Source organism: Momordica charantia (assembly GCF_013281855.1).
Source record: "Momordica charantia cultivar OHB3-1 chromosome 8 unlocalized genomic scaffold, Mcharantia_2.0 BLBB01000008.1, whole genome shotgun sequence".
Taxonomy (NCBI): domain Eukaryota; kingdom Viridiplantae; phylum Streptophyta; class Magnoliopsida; order Cucurbitales; family Cucurbitaceae; genus Momordica; species Momordica charantia.
Genome location: NW_028275166.1, coordinates 31,904,041 through 31,929,002, shown reverse-complemented (window position 1 = coordinate 31,929,002; position 24,962 = coordinate 31,904,041). Strand labels below are relative to the sequence as shown.

General features: G+C 33.3%; 4 protein-coding genes and 1 non-coding gene across 6 annotated transcripts; 1 reads left to right on the top strand and 4 right to left on the bottom strand.

The window, feature by feature from the left end:
• Positions 1-2,755: 2,755 nt before the first annotated feature.
• On the bottom strand, positions 2,756-6,506 carry DEG14 (Trypsin family protein with PDZ domain-containing protein). Its single transcript, XM_022295093.2, has 11 exons — positions 6,348-6,506; positions 6,141-6,237; positions 5,811-5,927; positions 5,555-5,731; positions 5,344-5,471; positions 4,719-4,930; positions 4,336-4,417; positions 4,052-4,194; positions 3,467-3,587; positions 3,281-3,373; positions 2,756-3,182 (listed from the first exon to the last, which is right to left on the bottom strand). The coding sequence occupies exons 1-11, from the start codon at positions 6,360-6,362 to the stop codon at positions 3,066-3,068; spliced, it is 1,302 nt and encodes a 433-aa protein (XP_022150785.1). The 5' UTR covers positions 6,363-6,506; the 3' UTR covers positions 2,756-3,065.
• A 272-nt stretch (positions 6,507-6,778) lies between these two features.
• On the bottom strand, positions 6,779-7,569 carry HTA7 (histone H2A 7). The gene is made up of 2 exons (XM_022295092.2): positions 7,274-7,569; positions 6,779-7,181 (listed from the first exon to the last, which is right to left on the bottom strand). Exons 1-2 carry the CDS (start codon positions 7,463-7,465, stop codon positions 6,945-6,947), a joined length of 429 nt encoding a protein of 142 aa, XP_022150784.1. The 5' UTR covers positions 7,466-7,569; the 3' UTR covers positions 6,779-6,944.
• A 1,407-nt stretch (positions 7,570-8,976) lies between these two features.
• On the bottom strand, positions 8,977-9,047 carry TRNAG-CCC (transfer RNA glycine (anticodon CCC)). The gene has a single exon. It is a non-coding gene; the product is annotated as a tRNA-Gly (tRNA).
• A 708-nt stretch (positions 9,048-9,755) lies between these two features.
• RECQSIM (RECQ helicase SIM) lies at positions 9,756-17,177 on the bottom strand. Of its 2 annotated transcripts, none has more exons than XM_022295132.2 (16): positions 17,019-17,177; positions 16,121-16,531; positions 15,794-16,013; positions 15,589-15,699; positions 15,102-15,291; positions 14,543-14,882; positions 14,157-14,383; positions 13,720-13,776; positions 12,835-12,915; positions 12,544-12,607; positions 11,867-11,966; positions 11,693-11,776; positions 11,441-11,528; positions 11,088-11,195; positions 10,887-10,979; positions 9,756-10,246 (listed from the first exon to the last, which is right to left on the bottom strand). In XM_022295132.2, exons 2-16 carry the CDS (start codon positions 16,458-16,460, stop codon positions 9,923-9,925), a joined length of 2,427 nt encoding a protein of 808 aa, XP_022150824.1. In that variant the 5' UTR covers positions 16,461-16,531; positions 17,019-17,177; the 3' UTR covers positions 9,756-9,922. The 2 variants fall into 2 exon arrangements, with proteins under 2 accessions (XP_022150824.1, XP_022150825.1); XM_022295133.2 differs by having other exon boundaries at positions 16,121-16,534; positions 17,019-17,176.
• A 2,181-nt stretch (positions 17,178-19,358) lies between these two features.
• Positions 19,359-21,028, top strand: LOC111018813 (Heavy metal transport/detoxification superfamily protein). The gene is made up of 3 exons (XM_088127173.1): positions 19,359-19,543; positions 19,661-19,736; positions 20,059-21,028. The coding sequence occupies exons 1-3, from the start codon at positions 19,472-19,474 to the stop codon at positions 20,847-20,849; spliced, it is 939 nt and encodes a 312-aa protein (XP_087983299.1). The 5' UTR covers positions 19,359-19,471; the 3' UTR covers positions 20,850-21,028.
• The last annotated feature ends 3,934 nt before the right edge of the window (positions 21,029-24,962 follow it).

Here is a 24,962-nt window from a genome sequence, read left to right as displayed (position 1 = left end):
TTCAATTTATCCTATGTCTTTGCTTAAAGTTTCAAAGGCCCTAGTACTATAACTCATATTTAATTTGACTCTTCGATGGTTGGGTTATGTGTGGTTGAGGATTTGAAACTATTGACCCATATGCATTGGTCAAAGGAAAAAAAAACATTGGACTCTTTTCAAATTTTCCTATTTCTATGCTTAAATTTTCAAAGGCTGCTTTTTTCTAGTGGGATATTATCTACAACAGCTATAGTTTTCTTATCCTCCTACTATAACTCATATTTAATTTGACTCTTTGATGGTTGGGTTATATGTGGTTGAGGATTAGAAACTATTGACCCGTTATCTTGTTGAATATAATCCTTTATTTCATTAAAGCAATCATGAAATAAGATTAAGAGGATCGATTTGGAATCATTAGTGGGATGACTAAGACAAATTATGCATTGGTCGAAGGAAATAAAAAAACATTGGACTCGTTCAATTTATCCTATTTCTTTGAAAAGTTTCAAAGGCAGCTTTTTTCTTATCCTCCTACTATAACTCATATTTAATTTGACTCTTCGATGGTTGGGTAAATCGATCCTCCTTTAATGAAACAAATGAGCATATTCAATATGAGTTATAGTAGGAGGATAAGAAAAAAGCCTTGGAATCATTAGTGGGATGGTTAAGACAAATTATGCATTGGTCGAAGGAAGAAAAAAACATTGGACTCTTTTCAAGTTATCCTATTTCTTTGCTTAAAGTTTCAAAGTCGGCTTTTTCTAGTGAAAGATTATTCATTTTTGTTGTCAAAGTTAGTTTTTGCATAGGATCAAAGTTTCACTCTTGATGGAATTGGTTTATTACTTGAAATTGTTTGTTTATTTCTTTTTCACATGTTATTGGATTTGATACAAAATAGAAATCTTTAAATCGGATGTCCTTGAAAATTACTCCTCTGATCGTAGGAGATAGTTTTGTGGGGATTTTAGTGTTTTTACTTTTAGATGGTCTAATAGTTGGTAATGTATCTTAGATGACTATTTTTTGTGAATTTTCTTTGATTGGTTGTGTTGATATAAACTCGTTAATTGTTGCTTAATTTCTCTATTGACTCTTTGATTAATTGATCATCCAGCCAGAGGATTTGAAACTTCGCTTTGAAACAATCAGTTGGGTGCTTCTTGTTTTGAAACAATCATATATCTTTGCTTAAATTCCAAATGGATGTTTGTTTTTCTAGAGGCACATTATTTACACCAAGTGATAATTTCCTCATCCTTCTGCTATATAATTATTATTTTTAACTCTATAATGATTTGGTTATATGTTGCCGAGGATTTGATGTAATTGATTTGTTTGCGTGTTGGTCATATGCTCCCTAACTATGTGCTATGCTTTTGATTGATATTATTCTCCTTAAAAAAACTTTGTAATTTCAAATTAAAGAGTTTGCTATCTTGTGAATTCTTGCCTTTGCTGGTTAGATTTTGGTATGGTTGAAATTAATTTTTATCCTTCTAGTTTGTCATATATTGCGAGGATATTCAATCGTCGGTTGGATGCTTTTCACGTGTTATGCATTTGTTAGAGGATTTTGTTTGTTAATCGGATGGATTGAAATTATAGACCTCAGTATTTTTCCTTAATCAATCTAAGTTATACTATAGTTGAAGAAAGCAATATTTCAATATTGTTATGCTGTTATTAGGATCAAAATTCAACTCTTAGATAAAATCATCGGTGGGATGTTTTTGACATATTAGCATTTATGATATTTTTTTTTATCCTCTTGAAAATTTCAATAATTTAGGAGTGGTTCGATAATGGCAACGGTTGTGTTATATTGCATTAGGTGTGTTATGTATGTGTTACATTAAGTTATGAAATTCTTGATACGGTTACTCTAACCTCTATGCATGTTCCTTGATTTATTGAATGTTGATAGGGTTTTTTTCTTTAAAAAAATATGTAAATTTTGTTATTTAAAATATGGTGAATACTTTCTCTCTTTCTTTTCTTTTCTTTTTTTTTTTTTTTGAGAAATATGGTAAATACCTTCTTTTTTGTTTGTTTGAAAAGATGGTAAGTACCTCTTAATTGGGAATGAACTTGATTTGTTATAAACTATCATTAATTAGTAGTTGGATATCATTTTTAAACACTAATTTGACCTTTTAAAAACTATGTCCTTGATTTTGATATTTATCTTTAACCAATAAAAAGGAATGGAGAAATTACACAATTTAAAATTGACATTTGAATTATAATGTTTTTTGTAAAATTGTAAACTTTCTACTATAATTTAAAATATATATTTATTTTATGGTATTTTATACCCCATCATGATGTGGATTATGAATCACATGTTAAAATCACATGATCAAGTTGGGAAAGGACATTTTTACATTTTTATGACTAATTTTGGATTAAAAACGTGATTTTACTACTTTCGTGGTAGTGTTTTCTTAGGGTTAAACGTGTTTTTTTTAGGGTTATATGTGTGTACAATACACTGAGAGTAATTTGCTGCCATAATCCATTGAAATTCAGTCGATTCATTAAAAATAAAAAAAATAATGCGTGTTCTTTTTTTTTTTTTTTGGTGAAATTTTACTATCAAAATGTTCAAAATTTTAAAAAATACCGCATATTCTAAATCGATCTGTTCATTCTTTTATGGTATTAAACTATATTTCATATTAGGATTTTTTCCACCACTATTTTATATTGTGAAATTAAATACATTCAACATCAAAATCTTTTAAAAGATGTTAAATATAGCTAATTAGCAAAAACAATAAACTATGAATATATAGCATCAAACTTGCCTTTTTTTATTGTTTTAAAAATAAGGCCATTAATTTTTTTTTTCCAGTCTTCTTTTTGAGTTCAACACATGTAACAAATGTGTGATATACGAGAAATGTGAACAATATAACTCTAACTACAAAACTCACTTCTTTTCACCCAAGCTAGTTGCGAAGTTAAACCAAAATTGATGATTGCCATTCCACCCATTTCATAAGTGAAAGAAAGTTGATTAAAAAAAGGGCAGAAATGGGAAGGAAAACAATATAAATGTGTAGTGTAAAAAATCACATATCTGGATTGGACTCCTCCGGAAGAACAGTCAAAGTGATGGTGCTGTTAACCGATCTCTTCACAACTGCCTTTAATGGAACCCCAACTCTATCTCCCATAATTTCAATGATCTGCAACAAAATTAAACACTGAGCTTCACTGATATGTAATAAGTAGAAAATGATCTAAAACACAATACTACTAATGGGAACTAAGAAGGTTCGAATACCTCTTTGATACTTGCAACACGATGGCTATCGAGCTCAATGACAACATCACCCGAACGAAATCCGGCACGACTAGCAGGGGACCCAGGAGTTACCTATTGAAGCATTTGAAGAATCTATTCACTCGTCCCAAATTTATATTAAACGCAAAGACACGTCGGTACTCCTAGATCAGATTGTAATATTACCATAGCTATAAGAACCCCTTCAGTGACAGCTGGAAAAGTGGTATCTCTTTCTTTAAGTTGTTCGATGATCATTTCATTGAGATCAATCATTTTCAATCCGAGCCAAGGCCGAATAACTCTCCTGCGTCATTACACTACATTATCATCATCTATCAAAAAATAGATCAGGAAGTAAAGCATATTCTAGTTCCTATTGGCAAACAAAATTGAGAATCAATTTTATAGATGGAGATAGAAAGAGAGGGAGAGAGAGCCGCCCACATTTTGTAGATGAAATCACCAGGTTTAATGCAATTTCTCAACTAATTCACAACTAAATCATATTACATTCTAGATCACAGAAAACATCTCAACGAATTCAATTCAGACAAATGAATCTTCACCACTCTATTAGAGGATTCAAGCAAACAACTAAGACAAAATAAAGGGCAAAAAGAATTAAAGCAATGATACAGAAAAATGAGGATACTTCAAGGTAAAGAGGAAAAATGAGAGTGAACTAGATCTCTTCTACATACACAAATGAAGTCTTCAATTCAATCCAATTCACTAGCAACCATACTATAGTCTCTAAATTCGGTTTACCCTCTTTTCTTGAATTGCTCTGTAATTTTGGAGACTGAATCAATTGGTACAGCAAAACTTAATCCAACAGCATCATCCACTTTCATAATGTTCACACCAACAACTTCACCATCGATATTAACAAGAGGGCCCCCAGAATTTCCCTACACGACAAATATAGATTACAGAATGCCAACATTTTGTGTACAATAAGGCTAGAATAATAAGTTCACAAACTTCTACCACAATAAGGAATATAGGTTATTGCAAGGTGAGATGCGGTAGAAAAAGAAAGTGATACATACCACATTAATTGCACAATCTGTTTGCAGATATTCCCTTCGTATTCCACCAAGACCCAAATCACTGCTCTTACGGTCAACACAACTGGATCAAAGAAGAAAAGTAGACAACCAAATATTACTAAAAACCTGCATAAACTCTAATCAGCTACCCTGTTAATTTTGTTTCAATCTTCGCCTTCTAATTTCGGCGAGTAGATGTAGACCTAGATTGTTCAGTAAGTATAGATAACAGTTAATCTTAAGCACGCCATCCTGAAAAGGAGGATGTTTCATTCATATGTTCACTAACAACGATGTGAAAAAAGTTTATAAACAGTTTATGTTTTTCTCTCTTCCATGGAAATAAAATATCAAGGACAGAGAAACTTTCACCATTTGGCTACCTTACTATACCAGCTGTGACAGTATTCTGAAGTGAAAGTGGACACCCAATTGCTACAACCCAATCCCCAGGTCGAAGCTTGCTTGAAGAACCAAGTTTTGCCATGGGAAGAGGGCTTTTAGAATTTATTTTTACGATGGCAATATCAGAGTGAAAATCAGCATTCATTACTGTACCTTCAAACGTCCGACCATCTTGTAAAGTAACCTCTACCTATGTCAGTTCAAATATAAAATAATTTTTAAAAAAATAACGCGCAAGCATTCAGCAGTTCTAAGATTGAAACTTAATTGAACGAAATATGAAGGTTCAACAGAGAATTATGAAGACATTTGTGGCTTATCAATGGTCTGAAGAGCTAAAAAGACATTCGCCATTGGAAAAGTTCTGTCAAAAACATAATTGCAAACTATGTACAAACATAAACTAACATGAAATTATCGTAACAAACAGAACATAGTATTGACCATGGAAGAAAATTAATCTAATTTTCAAAAATTGGCATAAAGTAAAAAAAGATTTACTAAATCCAAGCAATATAAACATATCAATATTTCTACAAAACAACGCTATTCATATTCTTATTAAATTCAGAAAGCTAACTAACAAGCTATAGAACTGCTTACCTTTCCTTTCGATACAGCTCGTGAACTGTAAAAACCAGTCACAACATGGGCACATGTTAAAATTGTACCATCCTTGTCAATAATAGTTCCGGAGCCCATGCTTTTGGCAGCAGCAATTCCATAAATACCTAAGGAAACAAACTCTTACGACTTCTTTTTTTCTTCAGGAAAACCATGGGAAAAATAACATGAAAATTGCAAACTCAAATACCATGAGGAACAGATATATTTACAACAGCAGGGCCGACATTTGCTGCTGCATTAGCAATTGTATCTCTTCCCAAACATTGTGGACAAGGCTTCTGGCCATCTCCAGCAACTCCAGGCGTTTCCTTTTCCGCATCAGATGGTGGAGCAGGACCGACTCTTGAAGCGAACAACGGAAGGCCTACAATTTCACACATCAAGCAAATTTCCAGTAAAAACAGAAATGAAATAGAAAACTAACTTGCAATCAAGAGAGATACCCAATCCCCGGTGATCAAACGCCGGAATCGACGAAACCTTTAAGCCCTGCGTGGTCTGGCATGGAAGAAACAGTGGTTCGCTCCAAGAAGCAGGAATCGACAATGCTACCGTGGGTCCTTCAATGAAGAAACGTGGAAAACACCCAAAAAACTAAGCGAATGGATGACAGTGTGCAGACAAATGAGTAGACATTTTCAAGAAGTTAACTAATTGAACATTTACGTTCAACTACAGTGTGAACTCGGCAGAAAAACGGAAAAATAACACCCAAACTATTCAGCTATGTTGATCCATTTCTCGACAATCAATCAAAGAGTTCAAGAACTCACTCGAATCTAATTCGCTTCTGCCGTACAAGAAACAAGAACCAGCAGCAGCAAAAGCCGCGATCCGTATGAGTGTGTTATGCGATTTCGAAACCTTTTTCTGTCAAAATCAGATTCGTCGATAAGTAAAAGACATCAACAAAAAGCTTTAAAAAAAAATAAAAAACCGCATCCAGATGAAGATTGAAGAACAATCCACATAAATGGTACCAGAAATTGGATCATCTGCGTTATCTTTGGCTACGAAATTCTCTTTCGCCGTGGTTAAATCGAGACGTGTCCTCCAAATCCCCCGCCTAAACCCTGATTACGGTAAAACTCCGGCCAGGAAAATGGCGGGTTCCGACAGGGCTTCTAGGACTATATTATTGGGCCTGGTTATAACAATCGGCCCATGGGCCATTCAACAAAAGCCCAAACTAATATACTCCGAATTTCCGTATTACTAATTTTGTTTTACCTCAATTCAATTTCAAATACAAAAATAAATTCATTTACGTCTCTGTAGTTTTTAAAACTAGAATTGATCAAAGACCATTTCTTTTATTTTTCATCGGTATTTTTGCCAATCATCCTTAAATAGCTATTCCCTTTGTTTATGATTTAAGGGAAGATATAAACGAGCCGATCAACGAAACAACTAGATAAACGATAAATTTTTCATTAAATTTTGTGAAACGGATACGTACATCACAAGCAAACCAGATATCAAAACCATCGATTCTTCTAAGGATCCCATGAGAGTCCTAAAATTTTTACAAAAAAAAAAAAAAAAGTTAAATTTACTCTAGGAACTTGTTACTTAATTCACAACTTTTTCGGCGATTTCGGAGCCTTTTCAGCAGTCGAAGGAGTGGAATTCGACGATGTCTTCTTCGGAAGCAGAACCGGATTAATATTCGGAAGAACACCACCACTAGCAATGGTTACTCCTTGAAGCAATTTTCCTAGCTCCTCGTCGTTCCGGACCGCCAGAAGAACATGCCTAGGGTTTATCCTGTTCTTCTTGTTGTCGCGCGCTGCATTCCCCGCCAATTCCAAAACCTACATTACACAACATAAGTTTGAGAAATCGATTCCCATTTGGATACTGAGAAAGCGAAGGAAAATGAATTTCGTCTCTATTGTGTGATTACCTCAGCGGCGAGGTATTCGAGCACCGCAGCGAGGTAGATCGGAGCACCGGCGGCGGTACGCTTGGCGTAACGTCCTTTCTTGAGGTATCGTCCGATTCTTCCGACGGGGAATTGGAGTCCGGCCTTGACAGACTTCGAGACCTTAGTTCTGTCGCCTCCTTTTCTTCCTCCGGCGCCCTTCGTTCCCTCCATTGATAACTCTCGTCGGAAACGGAATACTTCTCTGAAAATGAAGTTCTGAAAATTTGATGAATACGAAGGAGAATTGAAACTATTGACGATTGAGATTGCTGTGAAGAACGGGAGGTTGAATATATATGGGCTGCGATGGCGGGATGGTTGTTTTGTTCGAAAATGGATCGGACGGCTGGGATTTGTTCCACGCTGGCGATCCACGTCTTTTAATCCGGCGGATCGGATTGCAGCTTTTTCGATGTCACGTTTGGCGTGGAGGTGTGTACTTTGCTTAATGGGATCTGACGGCTGGATTTGTGCCACGCTGGCAATCCGGGGCATTGGACAGTCCATGGGTTTTGATTTCAACCTACCCGGATAACCAAATTCTCGAAATTAATTAAAAATTAATAAATTTAATTTATGATCATCCATATTCTTAGGTTTAATTCTAGTTTCATATTTTTCAATTTCCGATTCTTGAACTTTAAAAGCATATGTATTTGCGAAAGCGAGTATATTGACATATATCTCCAACCCCCAAACATGTTGTATTAAAAAAAAAAAACATATATATTTAGTCTATGAATTTTCGTAAAATAACTTAGTGTCAATAGTTGACAAATTTTTGTTGGGCTCTACTAGGGAAAGAAAATTTTGGTGGATGGCTGAAAAATAATCTACGTTGAAAAATATTTAAGGGGAATAGATTTCAATTACAGGAGTATGTCAACGAAGTTATGCCAGCAAATCAAATTTGGAGAATGTCATGGCCACGAGAAGAGCTTTAAATGATGAACTATGACTGTTTAGTGAGGTAACCTAATTCAATATGAGTGTTTTTTTTTCTTTGAGTATAACATTGTGGGGGTGGGGGTTCGAACTATTGACCTTTTTGGTCAGAGATAGGTGCTTTAACCACTTGAGCTATGTTTGGTATGACCTAACTCAATATAAGTTAAGCACATGGTTTTAATGAAAGTGTTCTTATATTAAAAGAAAGTTGAGTTAATTGTTTAAAAACGAATTTTTAGTTCGACAATTGTTAGGGTGGGAGCATGTGTATTGACGTGTCATGTATTAGAGCTACGTATTGGGTTAAAATATACGATCATTTGGTCGAAAAAACATATCTTAACCAATTAATCTATGCTTGAACTGTTATGTAATATAGTTAAAGCATGTATTGCTTATACAAATATTAGGTGACAAAGATTAAAGTTGTTATTTATTGAAAATCAAAGAACTAAAATATATTGATATAAAATAATAAATTTTGTTAATAAATCTATGGACTGAAATATATGTTTTAAAGTTAGTGTTTTTAAATTTAAATGACTCAAATACAGTTTAAACGTCAAAACAAAACAAATCATATTGAACAATTTTTTATTATACAACTAAAGAATATATATGGACCAAAAAAAAACAAATGTATATAAAGTACAAATTTAAACAAGAATTTCCTTTAAAAAAATAACCAAGAGTTATTAATTAAGATGTGTGAATTTAAAATTGGCGACAAAAAATGCGCATCCGGGGAATCGAACCCCGGTCAGTACCGTGGGAGGGTACTATGATACCACTACACCAGATGCGCTGTTGACGATGAAAACACTATTTGGTTTTATTTGTCATGTTTTTCTTAAACATTTATACAATTCATTTATTTATCAGAAGTTTTGTCTATTGTTAATTAGAAAGCCAAATTACCATTTAATGATTAATTTCTGTCCATCCTATGCAGGGATATTAATTTTCGTTCCGCATGTCAATATATGTCCATCAATATTTTCCTGTGGTATGAATTTGACGTCGACATAAAAATGAATCAACATTTATACAATATTGTTACAAAACGACAAAACATCATTATATTGACTTAATATTAATTTGTCTAAATGTTTATTTATTTGATTTACTAATTTACTAACACTATACTTTTAAAATTAAATTGTCTCCAATGAAATTAATCACAATTAATAATTACATGATTGGAAATACAAACGTTTTTAAAGCTTGAGAATACTGTATAACCATTTGAGAATCAAAGTTTACCATTCATACAAAGAATTTATTATTATTATTATTATTATTTTAAACAAACCCAAAAAAGTTAATTTAGATAAGATGGATAACAAGACTTTCCCATTCAAAGCTAACAAAATATTTGTCCAATGTTTACGAAAATGTCTTTCTTTTCTCTAGTAGAATAAATCGAAGTAGAGATTTGAATTCACGACTCTTTAGTCTGAGATAGATGTCTTAACCAGTTAGAATTATGCTTAGATTGGCACGAGGGAGAGGGTTTGCTTTCCAATTCACTTTCATAATTTAAAATATTTCAACCAAACCGAAGTTAACATGCCTTTTCATTTAACTTCATTTAGTGTAGCTTTCTACGAAGTAATGACTCAAAAACAATCAATAATCATATTCATAAGATTAACATAACCAAGAACTTGTTCAGCACCATCACTTCTTTGATGACAATTTAGCAGTTATTCTACCTCGAACTGTTCTCAAGTCTGAGTTATGCTTACTTGATTTCCTTTTTTTTGTCTTCCGTGGCCGTGGCCCGTGTGACTTGTCGGCCAAGTGTCTCCGTTTTAGTCGCTCGCGACGTATGGCGGGATCGGCCCAGCCCCTGCCCCATTCTGAGAAGGATAAATAGGATTTGCTTTTGGTCATTGAGAGGAGCATGTCTGCTTCAGGGCAAACATTGAATGTCTGGTCACTTCTGGATAGAAACTCCAATCCTAGCTTGGTTGGCTCAAGAAATTTTATCTGAACATGGTTCTGCACAACAATTTAAGCTCAGGTACATATTGGTTCAAATCCTTGTAAGTTTCATACTTACAAATATTCAATATTAGTAACCAAACTTTGAATAAAAAATAATTTTGGTAACGGTTAGTTTTTCATGAATTATTTAACAAAAATCTTAATTTGTTTTGACAACTAACATATGATTTAAACTGAGATTATATTTACGACACGAACTTTTTATATGGCAGTGATGTCCCTATTACTTTGTGTAAGATTATTCTAATCATTCATATTTTTTAGTTCTAACATGTGGAGGTGGGATTCATACCTCTAACATTTTGGTGGAGGATATATACTTTAACCATCGAACTAGCTCAGCTTGGTTTGTTCTTTCTAATCATTTGTTTTGTGTTTATCATTCCATATTTTTAAACTACACTCAGACATGAAAGATCATACACATATCAAACAAATCATTGGTAGCATGAAATATTCTTTAGACCAGAACAAACACGGAATCGGCATGAATTGAAACCGGTAAGTTTAATCTATTAATGATATAGAATAAGTATATCCAATCCAAATTTGTTCATTTAAGTTTTTAAAGCACAAGACGAAACTGTTTCAACTAGACAAGTACTGAAGTTAATTACAATCGCTGATAACATACCTTGTTGTCCCCTTCTTTCAAGTAACCTTTAGCTTCCAAAATTCTCGCAAGACCCCGCCACCAAAGCAAATCAGTTGCCACGAACTTCAGAGACTGCATGCCCATTGAATGTAAACAACTTTAACTCGGAATCTTTAAGAACAGTACAGCATTCAGTAAATTACAAACATATCAAAATGCGAACAGAGTAAGTAACATCACCTGCTCTCTCACTTTACTGACAAACATCCTCAAATTAGGCTTCTCCCTGAATCTCTGTTTGACATCACTATATGTGAAATCATCATAGAATCCTTCGGCTAAATATCGCTGTTTGGGAAATGAATACTAACTCATCAAGATGATATTTAGAACGGTAAAATGAGATTGTGAAATCCAATATCTTGTATGAAACTTCTTGAACAAAGGAATGAAGATTAGATTGAGAACCATAAGTTTCAGGACTGTATACATATGTAGAGTTTGAAAGAAAAAAATTACCAGTTGGAAAAATTACAATATGTACACAACAGACATAACAAACTCAAATATTAATATACCATCAAAATACTTACATGATGTGCAGCAACGACCTGCATTAATATATTTGCTTCCTCCTTCAAATTCTGCATATTTGGAGGTCCCTTCACACAAACATCACACCTACAAAAATTTCCATCAATATACGTGGGAGAAATAAAGTTTGCTCAAGTTGCATAACCATGAGATGCGAACCATAAAGAAAAGAGAGAAGGACCAAACTTAAACAATGGTGGCCAGAATGCAAACTGGGAACTGATTTTGAAATTGAAAGAAATGTTACATACATGAGACACTTCTCACGATCAAAAGTTTCACCAAAGTACTCCACTAGTTTCTGTGCACGACAATTTGAAGTGTTCATCCCATACCTGCAAGAATGAGAAAAGAAAATCCCTTTGATCAAATAGCGCCTTTTTTTATTTAGGTTGAAAGTAAAACTGCAAAGAGAAGTACATAACCTGAAGCAGTCGGACAGCATTCTATATGCCTGATTAGTTTGATCTTCACTCCTTCGACTTGGCAAAAGGGAGGGTATTCTTGTCAGATTTGCAAATAGAACTGTTTACAGAGGTGAGAGGTGTAGGAAACATTGTCCCAAGTTAACATGGAATAGTATTAAGCCTCAACTACGACATAGTAAATACTATCACAATATTCAGAAAAATTCATGCCGCAGGCGGTAATCGAATCAATCAACAATAACAAGATGAAATCAATTATCAAATAAGGGATTTAAGATACGTCCCAAAAAGATATTATCATGGCCATGGGATGGAAAAATGGAATTATTAAAAGCCACAACAATTTCCACACAACTTCTCACCTTGTGTGATAAAGCCACCGATATGTTAAATTAACACGAGATTACCATATTCATTCATATAATTCTCCTCAATAGCCCACTTTCAAGGGGGATCAAATTTTACTTCAATAAATGATCATGAATCTGTAAATATTGATTTAGTATGGTCTAAGAATATAAATATTTTAACTTTGGATCCTTCAAATTCTTCTACTCTAATACCATGATAGTAGTACTACTGATCCGAAAAATCAAAGATAATAAGTTGAGGTTAATTATTTCTTGCTTCAATCTAAACAACTACGTGTACTTTTAGACTGTTAATGAACTTACTACAATCTGCCAATTTTCCATCCCTTCCAGCACGTCCAGCTTCTTGATAATAAGCTTCCAAACTCTGAAACAAAAGCAGTAGTTAAAGAAGCTCGGAAGGTAACAACTGGCGATGACATAACATAGAAAAGACTCATTAGAATGCATGCACGAATTAGGTAAAGCAGACCACAGTTAGACACCTGCAAACAAACTGATTCTGATTGCAGAAATTTTCTGCTTTTTAGACAACAAAAATGAGCACATTAACAATATTATTATATCTAGTAAATTTGTAATTTGAGTGATCACCTGTGGCCAACCATAGTGAATAATTCTCCGGACATTCGACTTGTCAATCCCCATTCCAAATGCTATTGTTGCAACCACAACCTAGTAAAATAGTGAAGCTATCAGTAACAATGAATATTTAAAAAAAAAAAAATCCCCTTGTGGATTCATAAAGTACGAAATTTATAAAGAACTCCATGAGACTTGGAATGCAAATGTTGGGTGCCTAAGAAATTAAATTTGAGATTTGACATCATTTTAGTACCAAATCACAAGACTTGTGTATTGTTTACTGATACAATATTTGTTTTGATTGCATAAAAAGTTGCTCGAGAAAGAAATTAAATTATTCAAGTAACTAGCTTGCAGTTTAGGAAAGATATCCAGCTGTGGTTAAAGGCTGGTCAATATCTAAAAATATTAAGCTTCCGAAAAGTGTATGCATCACTAATTATTAATAATGTCAAATCTAAAGAATGAAATTAGAAAAGCTCCAGTTTTGGCGGTGATTGCTAACATTGATTAATTATAAATGATCAGTTTATCTCTGAGGTACTCAATCCAAAGATCTCTCTCCCTCGACGAGAAGGGGGGTGCACTAGAATATGCAGAGTTTCCCAAGACGACTTAAATACTTGAGAGAAACACAGAGAGGTTTGAACACAATATAGTGTCAACTATGTTCTTATCAGAAGAAGCTAACAGTAAACCTACTTATCACTTGGAAAGATGCTTGTAATCCGCACCTAGCAGAAGTGTGTTTGCTCAACCTCTGTGTCAATATATTTAAATTCAAAGGTAGAATTCCAAATGCTTGCTTATTACAAGGAAAAAAAAATTAACAAAACTGGAGAGGTAAAGAAGTTAGTCAAGGAAATTAAAAAAGAATATATATCTTGAACAGACCTCAACATTATTCTCGTGAAAGTCCTTGTGAACCATCCTTAAATGAGATTTCGCAAGCTGGAAAGAAAAAGAATCACATTAAGTCTAATTTTGATAGCTGGAGGTAGTTCTAAGAAAGGGAAATGGAATAAGATAACATTATGCATCCATAATAAATATTAGGCAAGAAATCAAGGCAATGGAGTACTATGTCACATTAATATAATAATGAACAGTTAGGAATGCATGGAAATACAATTCCTTGAAAGATAAAGGCATCTGAAACACATTGACGTCCTGATATTGGTCTCAAATTAAAAAGAAGAAAGTCTACAATAGAAACAAGACTAAAATAAAGAAACTTTTAATTGTATGGTGGGCAGTGGCCACAAAATTACGATGCGATGAACTTGACAGATTATAAGCAAAAATTTGGCACCATGTATTCTTGAACATACTGATGCATTGTAAGCAGCAGCCTTCACGCCCGATTGACAAAGATACTTTGAAATACTCAAAGTTTCTTTTCTAGTAGGAACGTATATAATAGTTGGCCCTTGTTCAAAAGTCTCTTGACAACTTCTTTGTCTTTCTTCTGCTTTATCCAGCCGATCAATCTCCTTCAATGATGCATCTACATCCCTGTCCCCACAAAGCAATTGTCCACAGAACTCACCACATGCAACTGCACAGATTTAAAGGAAAAAAAAAAAACAACTATTTAAGAAATTGAACCTTTTCATGTTTCTTTTGAAGCCCATACATGATTCACTAACTCATTGTCATAGGCTTCTAAAGTTCAGATGCAGTATAATGGCAAGAGTTTATACAGTAATTTCAGTACCATCCCAATCATCTACGCTCTGAAAGACATCAACCTCGTTTTCCAAGTACTCAACGGACATTGTCCTTCCTTCTGAGGTGGTTGGCGAACATTCTTTTGCAGAATCTCCTTCATCATCTCTATCTGAGTCAGAATCATCAATGTCCTCTAAATCATTTGGAGAGATTTTGTCTGTCTCATATAAGCTATTGTCGGTTGAGCAATCTAATACACTATCTAACTTCTGAGAGATTGCAGTTTGTTTCTTATTGCTAGATCTTCTATTTTCAGCATATATGTCAATAAGATCGCTGAAGTCCTTCTTATAGGAGGATGGTGAAGATGTTCTACTATGTTTTACCTAAGAAAAGAAGTAAATAATAAGATTTGACGATGAGAACAAGAATTTACAGTTTGAGTGCTACATGTGATATAAACTAAACAGAGTAAAAACAAAAATGCAAAAGGCAGTAAGACTGGCAATTCCCAAAAGAATGTAAAAGGCAAAATTGAATACGAAATTCATATTTTCTTTACTGTTTTAATTATAAATTTTTGGGAAATGAAACACAATACTCACAGAAAAGCGAAGATTTGGCCTAAAAAACGAAGTTAGAATAATCTTGGTTTCCTTCGACATACACAACGACTTTAAAATGTCTTCTCGAACTTGAATTGTGGCAGTTGCGGTCAACGCCATCAATGGCACGTCAAATCTCAAAAATTTTAGGGTTGAAGAGCTGAAATTCTCTCGCAAAATAGACATACCCCTGAAATTTCAAAGCGGTGATAATAATAAGCTATTAAAGCTTAAAGAAAGTTGTATGTTAAATATAAATGGAACATAAATTGAAAATTCAGTGTGGAACTGTGGATAGAGACTCATTACTCCAAATTTGAGCATCATTTTGGAATTACTTCCAGTCTTTTACTTGAGGTTGGCAAATATATATAAACAGACGCCCACTATGCAGTTAAGACTTATGAGGATACAAGACACACACAGTCCACATGCGACACGGAAAACAAGGAATATAAGCAAATTATTTATCCAGTTCAGGAAGAACCTGTAGTCAGGCCGAAAGTCATGGCCCCATTTAGAAACACAGTGTACTTCATCAATTGCGAACAATGCAATTCCACGAGTTTCGGCTAGATTTTGAAGTGGTTGAATCAATCTGCAAGAATAAGATTAACCTTGCATTACGATTGCAATTTGCAAGAGAATAAATATTTCCTTCAATATGTCATTGACTTTCACGTGCAAATTACCTTACAACTGTCTCTGGGCATACATAGATTATGCTATATGCACCTCCCATTGCTTTCTTTTCTACAGAACTATCAGGTTGCCCAGACCCAAGAAAGCAGGCAGAAACCCCATGCTTTGCTAGTTTTAAGCATTGATCGTGCATCAAGCTTATCAATGGCGAAATAACAACAACCACCTTGCCTGTTAATAAAGCTGGGATTTGAAAACAGATAGATTTCCCTGAAACAATGTGGAAGCATGCAAAAGAGATTATCTTCCATCCACTGCAATACCTAACGATTCAAGTAAATAAATGTGGAAGGAAGGACTGGAGAGCAAAGCTATACCAGATCCTGTCGCAGCAAGTACCAGACAATCTTGGTGATTCATCCATGCTTCCAAAGCTTCTTTCTGGAACTTCTTCAAGAACGGATAGCCAAAATGTTTTTTCAGAATCCTATTCAATTTCTTCTCCCAATCCGTTTGGGTATCTGTTTCTTGTATCAAATCAACCAGATAAGAATCTGATTCAACTTGAAGGTCACATCTTCGTCGTTCCTGAATATCTTCCACGTGACAAGGGAATGCTTCTGGTCTAAAAATTGGAAGAACTGGTTCGGCTTCAGCCTTGCTTCGTTTGCACCTATTGTTAAAAGAAAAATGATCCAGAATGCTAGACTGTCGCATTAGAACCTACACTGGGCTCTTTTTCCAGTTTGCTGAAGCAAAGGTGGGTTTTCCCAGATTCCTTTCCTACGCTGCTGAAGACAATGTATGATATAGTTGCGACATGAAAGGTTTTGTATCATAACTTTTGCGACATGTTATCTTCATCAAATTCAATGCACACCTCCAAACCGAATTTGAACATCAATTGTTAATTTTCATTATGAAATATTAAGCAGCAGAAATATAAATCCTAATATATATCATTTTCAATGTGTAGCTGCAATTAAGTAAATAAATTCCCAAACTAAAAAAATAATAATTAAAGTATGAAATTGACAGAACTGTATAGTTAACCATTCAATCATTAGAACATTTACATTCGTGGAGACTTCCGACAGCTTCTTTAAACTCGAAAAACGAACAGACATAATGAAACATTTATTTCCAAATAAACCTAATTCTTTTCTTAGTAAACAGTCAGGTTCCTCGAGCATTTCTATCAGACATCGGTAAATCATGCAGAGCAGACGCTTCTAGCTAGCAAGAACATTGAAAGATCGAGATGAAACGACGTACCGGAAAGTAAATGATCCAGAGGAATTTCGGACGCGACTTAGCAATGAGATATTCGAACGGAAAATTGAATAGCGTGGCAGCTTCGTTTCTTTCGATACTGTCGCGCGCGAAAAGAATTAGTGGGAAAATTTTGGAAGTGTTTACTAGTTTTGATCCGAGTAAAATTAAAACCTCGACCCCTCCGACTGTTTGAATCTGATACTTCGTACGGCGTCGTTTTAGGACAAGTGTGGTCATCTGGATTCCGTCCATAATAATAAAATTATAATATTAGTTGAAATACAATTTTTATCCCTGTTTAATTGTGATTTACTTTTCAATATTTGTTCATACTAAAATAAACAAACTTTAAAATATAGTTATCAAAATACACATATGATAATTAAAATAAATCAAATCAAACGTAAACTAACCAAAATAGTATTTAAATCTGTAATAATTTTGAAAAATAAAAAATTATACATATAAGTATAAGTACTTCTCGAAGTAAAAACATCAATTATCATCTTAGAGGTTAGTGATCCAATCTCTCTCTTTAAAATAAAAATAATAATAACAATTGTTCGTGCTAAACGGTAAAAGTAACAAAATGGTAAGTTTGATATCACTTGTTGGACAAGCATAATGTATTTTTTTAGCTATAAATACTTTTAAAAAAGTATCGTCTGTGTTTTATTATGGAGCTGGTTTTAAAAACAATGTTAATATTTCTTCTAATTATTTCAGTTATAAATATTTTTATCTTGAGTTCACCCTATTTATCTTATCAACAAATACTATTACTTTTTTGTATAGATAATTTGAAAACATTTTGTAGCCTTCACAAAATCATATCATACCAGTGTTAATATAATTGATATGTCATGTTTGGTTAATTCCTTCAACGATACTAGTCGTATCGATCAAATAATAGTGTGATTTAAAAGAAATTTCTAAAAGATTTTATATTAAATATATACAATAATACGTTAGATAGATTACAAAATCAGCACGTGAACTATGATTTTTGTCTAAATATATGTTTTAGTATTATTTTGTTTCCAATGTAGTTACTATTAATGAAAAAAAGTTTAAATATAACCGCTCGTGTTATATGTTAATTTAGTAACTCGATAGCAATTATTCAAAATAACTTAGGATCAACCTATTTGACATACCAACGAATGAATTGACAACATTTTAGAACGTAAAATATGTCACAAATATATAAATATATAAAAAGTCTCTGATTCTTCATTTAGGGTTCTAAAAAATTGGTGGAAACTTCGAACTTTATTCTCGAAATTTATGTTCATTCATTCATTACTATGTTGTGTATATTTACTAGCTATGAGCCAATTTTAACGTATATAACAACAATAACTTAAAAATGCTAAAAAATACGAATATTTAATTAACTGTCAAGTTTATTTTATTAGTTATTCGTCACATTGTGCTAGAATAATAAATATTTGTTGAGTAGATTCACTAGATAATCATTATCTTGCAGTATATGCTTACTTATAAATATGATCATATTATAACTCGATAAGAAGTACTTGGTACTACGATCATAAGATGAACAATACCTAGCCTAAAGATGCTCCATGATCTATTCGATTGCTTGTTCGAGAACTACGATCTTTGCTTTGGAATTGAATCATTTTATTGTATACCTTATAAACTAATATGAAGGAAGCCCAATCACACATTAAGGTTATTCCAATCTTTTCAATTTGAATGGACTACATAAATCTGAAAAAAAAGGTTATAGATGTATCTAACTCGATGCTTAAAGTGGAGTAGCCAAAGTTATATCATATTGTATATTTTGTATCTTGGGGGAAAATGCAAAAAAATATAAAAAAATTATTGAGTTGGCACTCCCAACCTTCAGTTGGAGCCATTAGTATTCAAAATCACCCGTTGAAATTAAATCATACTATTATAAGTTATTTTTTAGTACAACATGTGGTTGACGAGATTTGAACTCACGATTGGAGATAGGTGTCTTCATGAATTTATAGTATATTTGTAATAATATTATAAAACTTGATATTTAACAGCAACAACCCTTTTAATTAATAGATGACATGCACATTTTTTTAGTTGCAACCAATAAATGTACAACTACAATATATAAGAATAAAAGAATTTAATTACAACAATTTCTTAGGAAATTGTTGAAATTATAGTTGGAGAGTGTAATTGTAATTATTTTCACCGTTGATTTTGCATTTTTCTTTTATATAGTTCATACTAAAATTTGTCATTTCCAAAAAAACATTTAAAGAAAAGGCAATTTATTATATAAAAAAAAGTAATATAAACCAGCAACTTTTTGAAGAAAAGAAAAAAATTCACTCACTTTTCTTACAAAGGAGTCTTCATTCATTCAAAAAGACTTGAAGTGCCTCCAAAGCATCTCCCATCTCTCTCTCTCAAGAACAGAGCTCGAAGCTTCAGTGCATTTAATGGCAGAACCAGAAGCCAAGCCAGAGCCTAAAGAAGTAGAAGAAATCGCGGAACCTCCTCTCATATACAAGGTAGTTTCGATTTCGGCTACTCTTTTTTGCAAATCTATAACTCATCCATTCTTCAACCTCTCGCTATACGGTTTTTCTGTTGACGATTCTGTGATTTTTTTGTTACTGTTTCATCAGACGTGGATTCTGAAAGTCTCTATCCACTGCGAAGCCTGCAAGAGGAAGGTGAAACGAGTTTTGAAGGACGTTGAAGGTCGATTTCGAAGTTTGATTTCATTTATTTAATCTTTCTTCCCGGTTGTTCGTCGATGAAGTTTTTTCTCACTCCTGTTCGTATTGCGATCTGTTTTCTTCGAGTTCAGTTCTTCAATGGCGTTTTTAACAGTCGCCTCTCTCTCTTGATCGAGTATCACTCTTCGGAACTTGCTATTATTCCTTTCTTAGCATATTCATTTCACAATAACTTGAAAAATGATATGCAATGGCGTTTTTCACAGTTTACCTCTCTATAAATCGCTGTTTTCTCTGGAATATGGATTAGAAAATATCTGCTGATTTTGAATCCGACTATTCAGGAGTGTATGAAACGGATATCGATTTAAAGCAACAGAAAGTGGTTGTGAAAGGGAACGTCGAATCGGAAACTTTGATAAAGAAATTGTTGAAGACAGGGAAGCACGCGGAGCTGTGGCCGGAGAAGTCGGATTCAAAAGGAAAGAAGAAAGGAAAATCGAAGAAGAAAGAGAAACAGAGCGACTCCGAAAGCAGCGGCAATGAAGACGAAAAAGAGAAGGTGAAATTCGAGGTTCAAGTCACGGACCCGACGAAAAATGGAGAGGCTGCCGGAAAAATCAACGACGACGGTGGCCAAGCGAAGCAACCTGAAACTTCAACGACCGGTGGCGGCCAGACAAGCGGCGGAGGTAAGAAGAAGAAAAAGAAGAAGAAGAAGAAGAGCAGCGGCAATGCCGGCGGTGAATCGGCCGGTGATGCTCCGGCGAACGGAGGCGCACCGCCTGGTCCAGCTCCGGGTCATCCAGAACCCGGGCCACAACCCGCACCCGGCCCGTCTCCAATTCTAGCCAACGAGAGCCGTCCACGTCACTTCGTGACTCAATACCCACCGCATTACACTACACACCCACTTTATTCCCTGCGGTACGGTACAGCATACGCAACATGTTCTCAACCTCATAGCGAATCACATTACGCCACACCGCAGCAGTATTCCTATGCGTACGTTCATCCAGGTGTACAGACGGAGTTTGATCCTCCACCGTCCGATTACGAGCCATATTTATCTCAGCCGTCCGGTTCTCTCGAGATATTCAGCGACGAAAATCCTAATGGCTGCTCAGTCGTGTGAGGGAATTTTCCTTTTTTGCTAAGAAATTACCATATTGGGCAACCTAAATGCGAAATCTTAAACTACTTGTAAGAGTATGTGGAGGGGTAGTTTTGTAATGTACAGGTGGCTTCTATTTTGATATCAGCGCTTTTTGGTGGCGATGGTACATTTTGAAATGTTGAAACTCTCTTTCTCTCCTTCCCAGCCTCTCGTGTAAATAAATGAGGTTTCCTTTCCAATAAAAATAAACAGATGAGATTTTTATACTAAAATATATGTCATTTGCCAACCGAATGGAATAATTAAAGGTTAGAGGTGATATTATTCAACTTATATATAAAAAAAAGTCTTATAACTTTAAAATAGTTCAATTTTACCACTAATTTTAATAAAGTTCTATCACTGACCGTTAGTAATTATTGAAATATCTATAAACAAATTTTTATGGGTAGAAGTGCATAATATATTTTGCTAACCTAAACACAATTCAATTGATAAAATACTTAAAACTTGAGTTTATGATATATTTGAAAGTTTTCTTCTTTTATTATGATTTTTTTTTTACTATTAAGTGATGATTTGATTATTGAGTTTGTAATATATTTGAAAATTTTCTTTTTTTATCATCAATTTTTTTACTATTAAAGTGATCATTTGAATATTGACTTTATTTTAATATTCATAATAATTTTTAAATCTATTGAAACATGGCAAGTGTATAGTCAGATTAAAGCATATTGATATGTATCATCTATCAAAATGTTATGCTTGAATTTTCACTCCTATTGGACTAAAAGAACATGAAAACATCTTTAATATTTAAAATGTCATAAATTCAAGTCATTATTATCCCATATGCAGTTGAACTTTAAAAAAAATAAACAAAATAAAATCCCACATGTTATATTACCACAATATCCTTCAAATATACCCTAGAGTACATTGTCTATCATACCAAGCGTGGACCATCAAGGTTAAAATGGTAAATAGTAAAAATATTTAATTTCATTGGTCTAACATTATTTAGAAGTCACCAATCCATCTTCTTATCTCTTTTTATCCCCAATATTTGATTTGATTCATTTGGGACCAATATATTTCCATATCTAATGATAAAATTTATAAAATAATAATAATAAAATAAAGAGGAGAATAAAAGCGCACACAAAGAACAATACCCACCAAATTTCACCTTTAATATTCTCATTCTTTCAATTTCTAGAGAGCTTTTTTTCCCCTTTTCTTTTATATATATTCTCTTGGACATTAAAAATCCCCATTCTTGACATTCTCATTCACATCATATACAATATCATTGTTTTTATTCCTATTCTATTTCTTCCTTTGAAGTGAGCCTTTATTAACAATTAATATATTCTAATTTGCCTTTTTTTATTGGTAAAAAACATATTTGATTTATTTATTATTTATGTTATTTTTCGAGCCGTTTGTTGTTTAATAAAATCCAAAAAAAGAAAAAAAAAATTAACTACAATTTTTGTTTGCTCTAATATTTTGACTTTTAATGCCAACTATTCTCTCAAACCAAAATAATAATAATAATAATCCTTCAACTATAACTCCATGCAATGATTTTTAAAGATGGTCATGTAAGATAAAATGACACGTGCAAACTTTTAATTTTTATGGGTCACCTTCATTTTGGCCAATGACCACATAAAAATGTTGAAATAATGTAGACATGAAAAAGTAGACAATATAGATCCTCGAGTTCGTGATTATGTTGTTTTAATTTATTGTAACTTCTATCACGGGTGCAACGGTAATTTTGCGAAGATAGAATAAACGTGCAAGTATCAACAAGATATAGTAGGACGGTAGGACAACTCTCCTGTATGCTAAAACCATAATCTCATTCTCTTAACAAACAACTAAGTCCCCAAGGAATGGGCAAGAGGCAAATATGAAAAGTTATTGCAAATAATATGTACACAACAAGTCCTCACGAATTTTATATCATGATTGTTTTAAATTTATATACACATAAATTTCAATTTGAACATGTATTTATTTATTTATTTATTTATTTAAAACGTACCAGTACGTGAGATTGAAGATTCGAATTTACGATTTTTTAGTTGGAGATAAACACGTTAACTAATTGAGTTAAGTTGAAGTTGACAATCAATTAAGACAAAATACATATGGATGAGAAATGACAAAATGCATTCCTCAACATAAAAATATAACCGGCATATATTTTATATTTCCATTTTTTGTCTAATTTAAAACAATGATCTCGAAGTATCGCCACTAGATAGAAAACAACAACAACAAAAATACACAATCATACTTCATTTTATCTACTTTAGCATTTATTGCAAAAGTGAGCATAGTTCGACAGTAATTGACATATACCTCTAACCAAGAGATTGTGAGTTTGAATCCCCTCCCCAACATGTTAGTACTAAAAAAAACTTTAGCGTTTGTTTTTCCTTAAAAAAAAAATAAATTAATAGTTTATATACATATATATAAACCATGTGGATCGGGTCAATAAGAAAATCGCATGTAGTTGAGACACCTCGTACCAAACCACAATACAGAGTCCTATTACTTCATACTCATTTGCTCCAACCCAAGTTATAACTTAAGCATATAAGTGCATTCGGTAGAGCACATTACACTGATATTAGATTTCTGTGTGCAAGCAACGAGATTTTGGAGACGAAGACGTACGTGTGGACCACACCCATAAATCGGTATCAACAATATACATATATAGTTGGGATACATAACACTCGACTCCTTAACAATGAGGATCGAATATTATCCTCACCACTATTGAAAATTTGTCAACTCATTATATTTAAAAAATAAAATAAAACGATTTGTTTTTTTCATTTTTCTATCATAGTCATCGAATTAGTTTAATCGTAGTGAGTACAAGATTTGTAGTTGTTATTCTCCCAATTTAATTATATTATGGTTAAATTTTTGAAGTAACCAACATGAGAATCTCGTTGATGGGCAAGCACACATATATGCAGCAAATTGCAACATTTAGATGATCTAATGTTCCAATCCATTTCACATCTTATCACAGAATCTAATTCCTTCGTCCAAATCTATTCCCCCACCTTCTCTCTCAAGTTTCCATACATTTTGCACATATTTGCAATATCTCATTACACAGGGTATGTAGTTTAATTAGTCAAAATATTAGACACGTTTTTGAATTGCACTATTAAAATAAATGTATCGTCCATTATTTCGAGATGATTTAACATTTTAGTCTTGATCGACGTGGTAATCATTTTTAGTGGGTTGTGTTTAATTGTTTAAATGATTTAAAATGAAATCTGATAAAATATTATATTTTTGGTCCCTATATTTTAAAATTTGACATTTTTACTGTCAATGTTTCAAAAAGTGCTTCATTTTAGTACATACTATTATTTTCTTGCTTGTTTGTTTGACGGAGAAATCATGGGACAAACAAATAATATTTCCCTCCATCAGTCTCTAGCATCCTCTCTCGACTCTCCCATTTTCCCGTCCTCGCTCCACTCTCCTAGTTCTAACCATCCAAATTTTCGTCACCGATTTGGGAATAAATTCGAAAGGCATTTTCAATTCCAAAAGCTTTTTTGTTTAAGCGAGGAACCTTTTGGAAGCCTACGCCCTATAGAAACTGTCCCTTTGATCAGTAGGTCCTGACATAATGTTGGAATTCTAGCTCTTCCAGAGTGGTATCTCCCTCCCAGAATGGGACCTTCTTCGTAAATCGAGGAGGACTCTTCTTAGGAAATTAATTTAATTTGATTAATTTTTCTTTTGTTCTTTTGTCATTTTTTTTGACAAATCAAAGTCTTTGTTTTTCAATAACTTGACTAATGCAAATGTGTGTAGTCATTAGTTTATAATCGTTAGAGTTGAACTACATGTCGTTACAACACTTCCACTCTCATTGCGACGTCAAAGAGAGTTTTATTATAATTAAATAAAAAGTTCAAATATATAATTGAAATTTATAAAATGAATGGAATAAACAAAAAGAAAACGATCAACAAATTTAAAGGGTATAGTTAAACTTATAAATTTACAATTTAATCCAAGTAAAAACGTTAAGGTTAAAAACATCAGTCTCTATAATTTTACTAAAGTAAT

Bases quoted from the DNA above. Each gene is read 5' to 3' on its own strand.
- DEG14 (XM_022295093.2), bottom strand. The intron at 5,472-5,554 runs GTATTTGAGTTT...TTGTTTCCTTAG, and splicing joins AAATATATCTGTTCCTCATG to GTATTTATGGAATTGCTGCT. The intron at 4,931-5,343 runs GTAAGCAGTTCT...GAACTGACATAG, and splicing joins GAGCTGTATCGAAAGGAAAG to GTAGAGGTTACTTTACAAGA.
- HTA7 (XM_022295092.2), bottom strand. From the start codon at position 7,465: ATGGAGGGAACGAAGGGCGCCGGAGGAAGAAAAGGAGGCGACAGAACT. The intron at 7,182-7,273 runs GTAATCACACAA...TGTGTAATGTAG, and splicing joins TCGAATACCTCGCCGCTGAG to GTTTTGGAATTGGCGGGGAA.
- RECQSIM (XM_022295132.2), bottom strand. From the start codon at position 16,460: ATGCGACAGTCTAGCATTCTGGATCATTTTTCTTTTAACAATAGGTGC. The intron at 11,196-11,440 runs GTAAGTATTTTG...TTTCCCAAACAG, and splicing joins AGGTCGTTGCTGCACATCAT to CGATATTTAGCCGAAGGATT. The intron at 10,247-10,886 runs GTATGTTATCAG...ATTGTTGTGCAG, and splicing joins TGAAAGAAGGGGACAACAAG to AACCATGTTCAGATAAAATT.
- LOC111018813 (XM_088127173.1), top strand. From the start codon at position 19,472: ATGGCAGAACCAGAAGCCAAGCCAGAGCCTAAAGAAGTAGAAGAAATC. The intron at 19,544-19,660 runs GTAGTTTCGATT...CTGTTTCATCAG, and splicing joins AACCTCCTCTCATATACAAG to ACGTGGATTCTGAAAGTCTC. The intron at 19,737-20,058 runs GTCGATTTCGAA...CCGACTATTCAG, and splicing joins AGTTTTGAAGGACGTTGAAG to GAGTGTATGAAACGGATATC.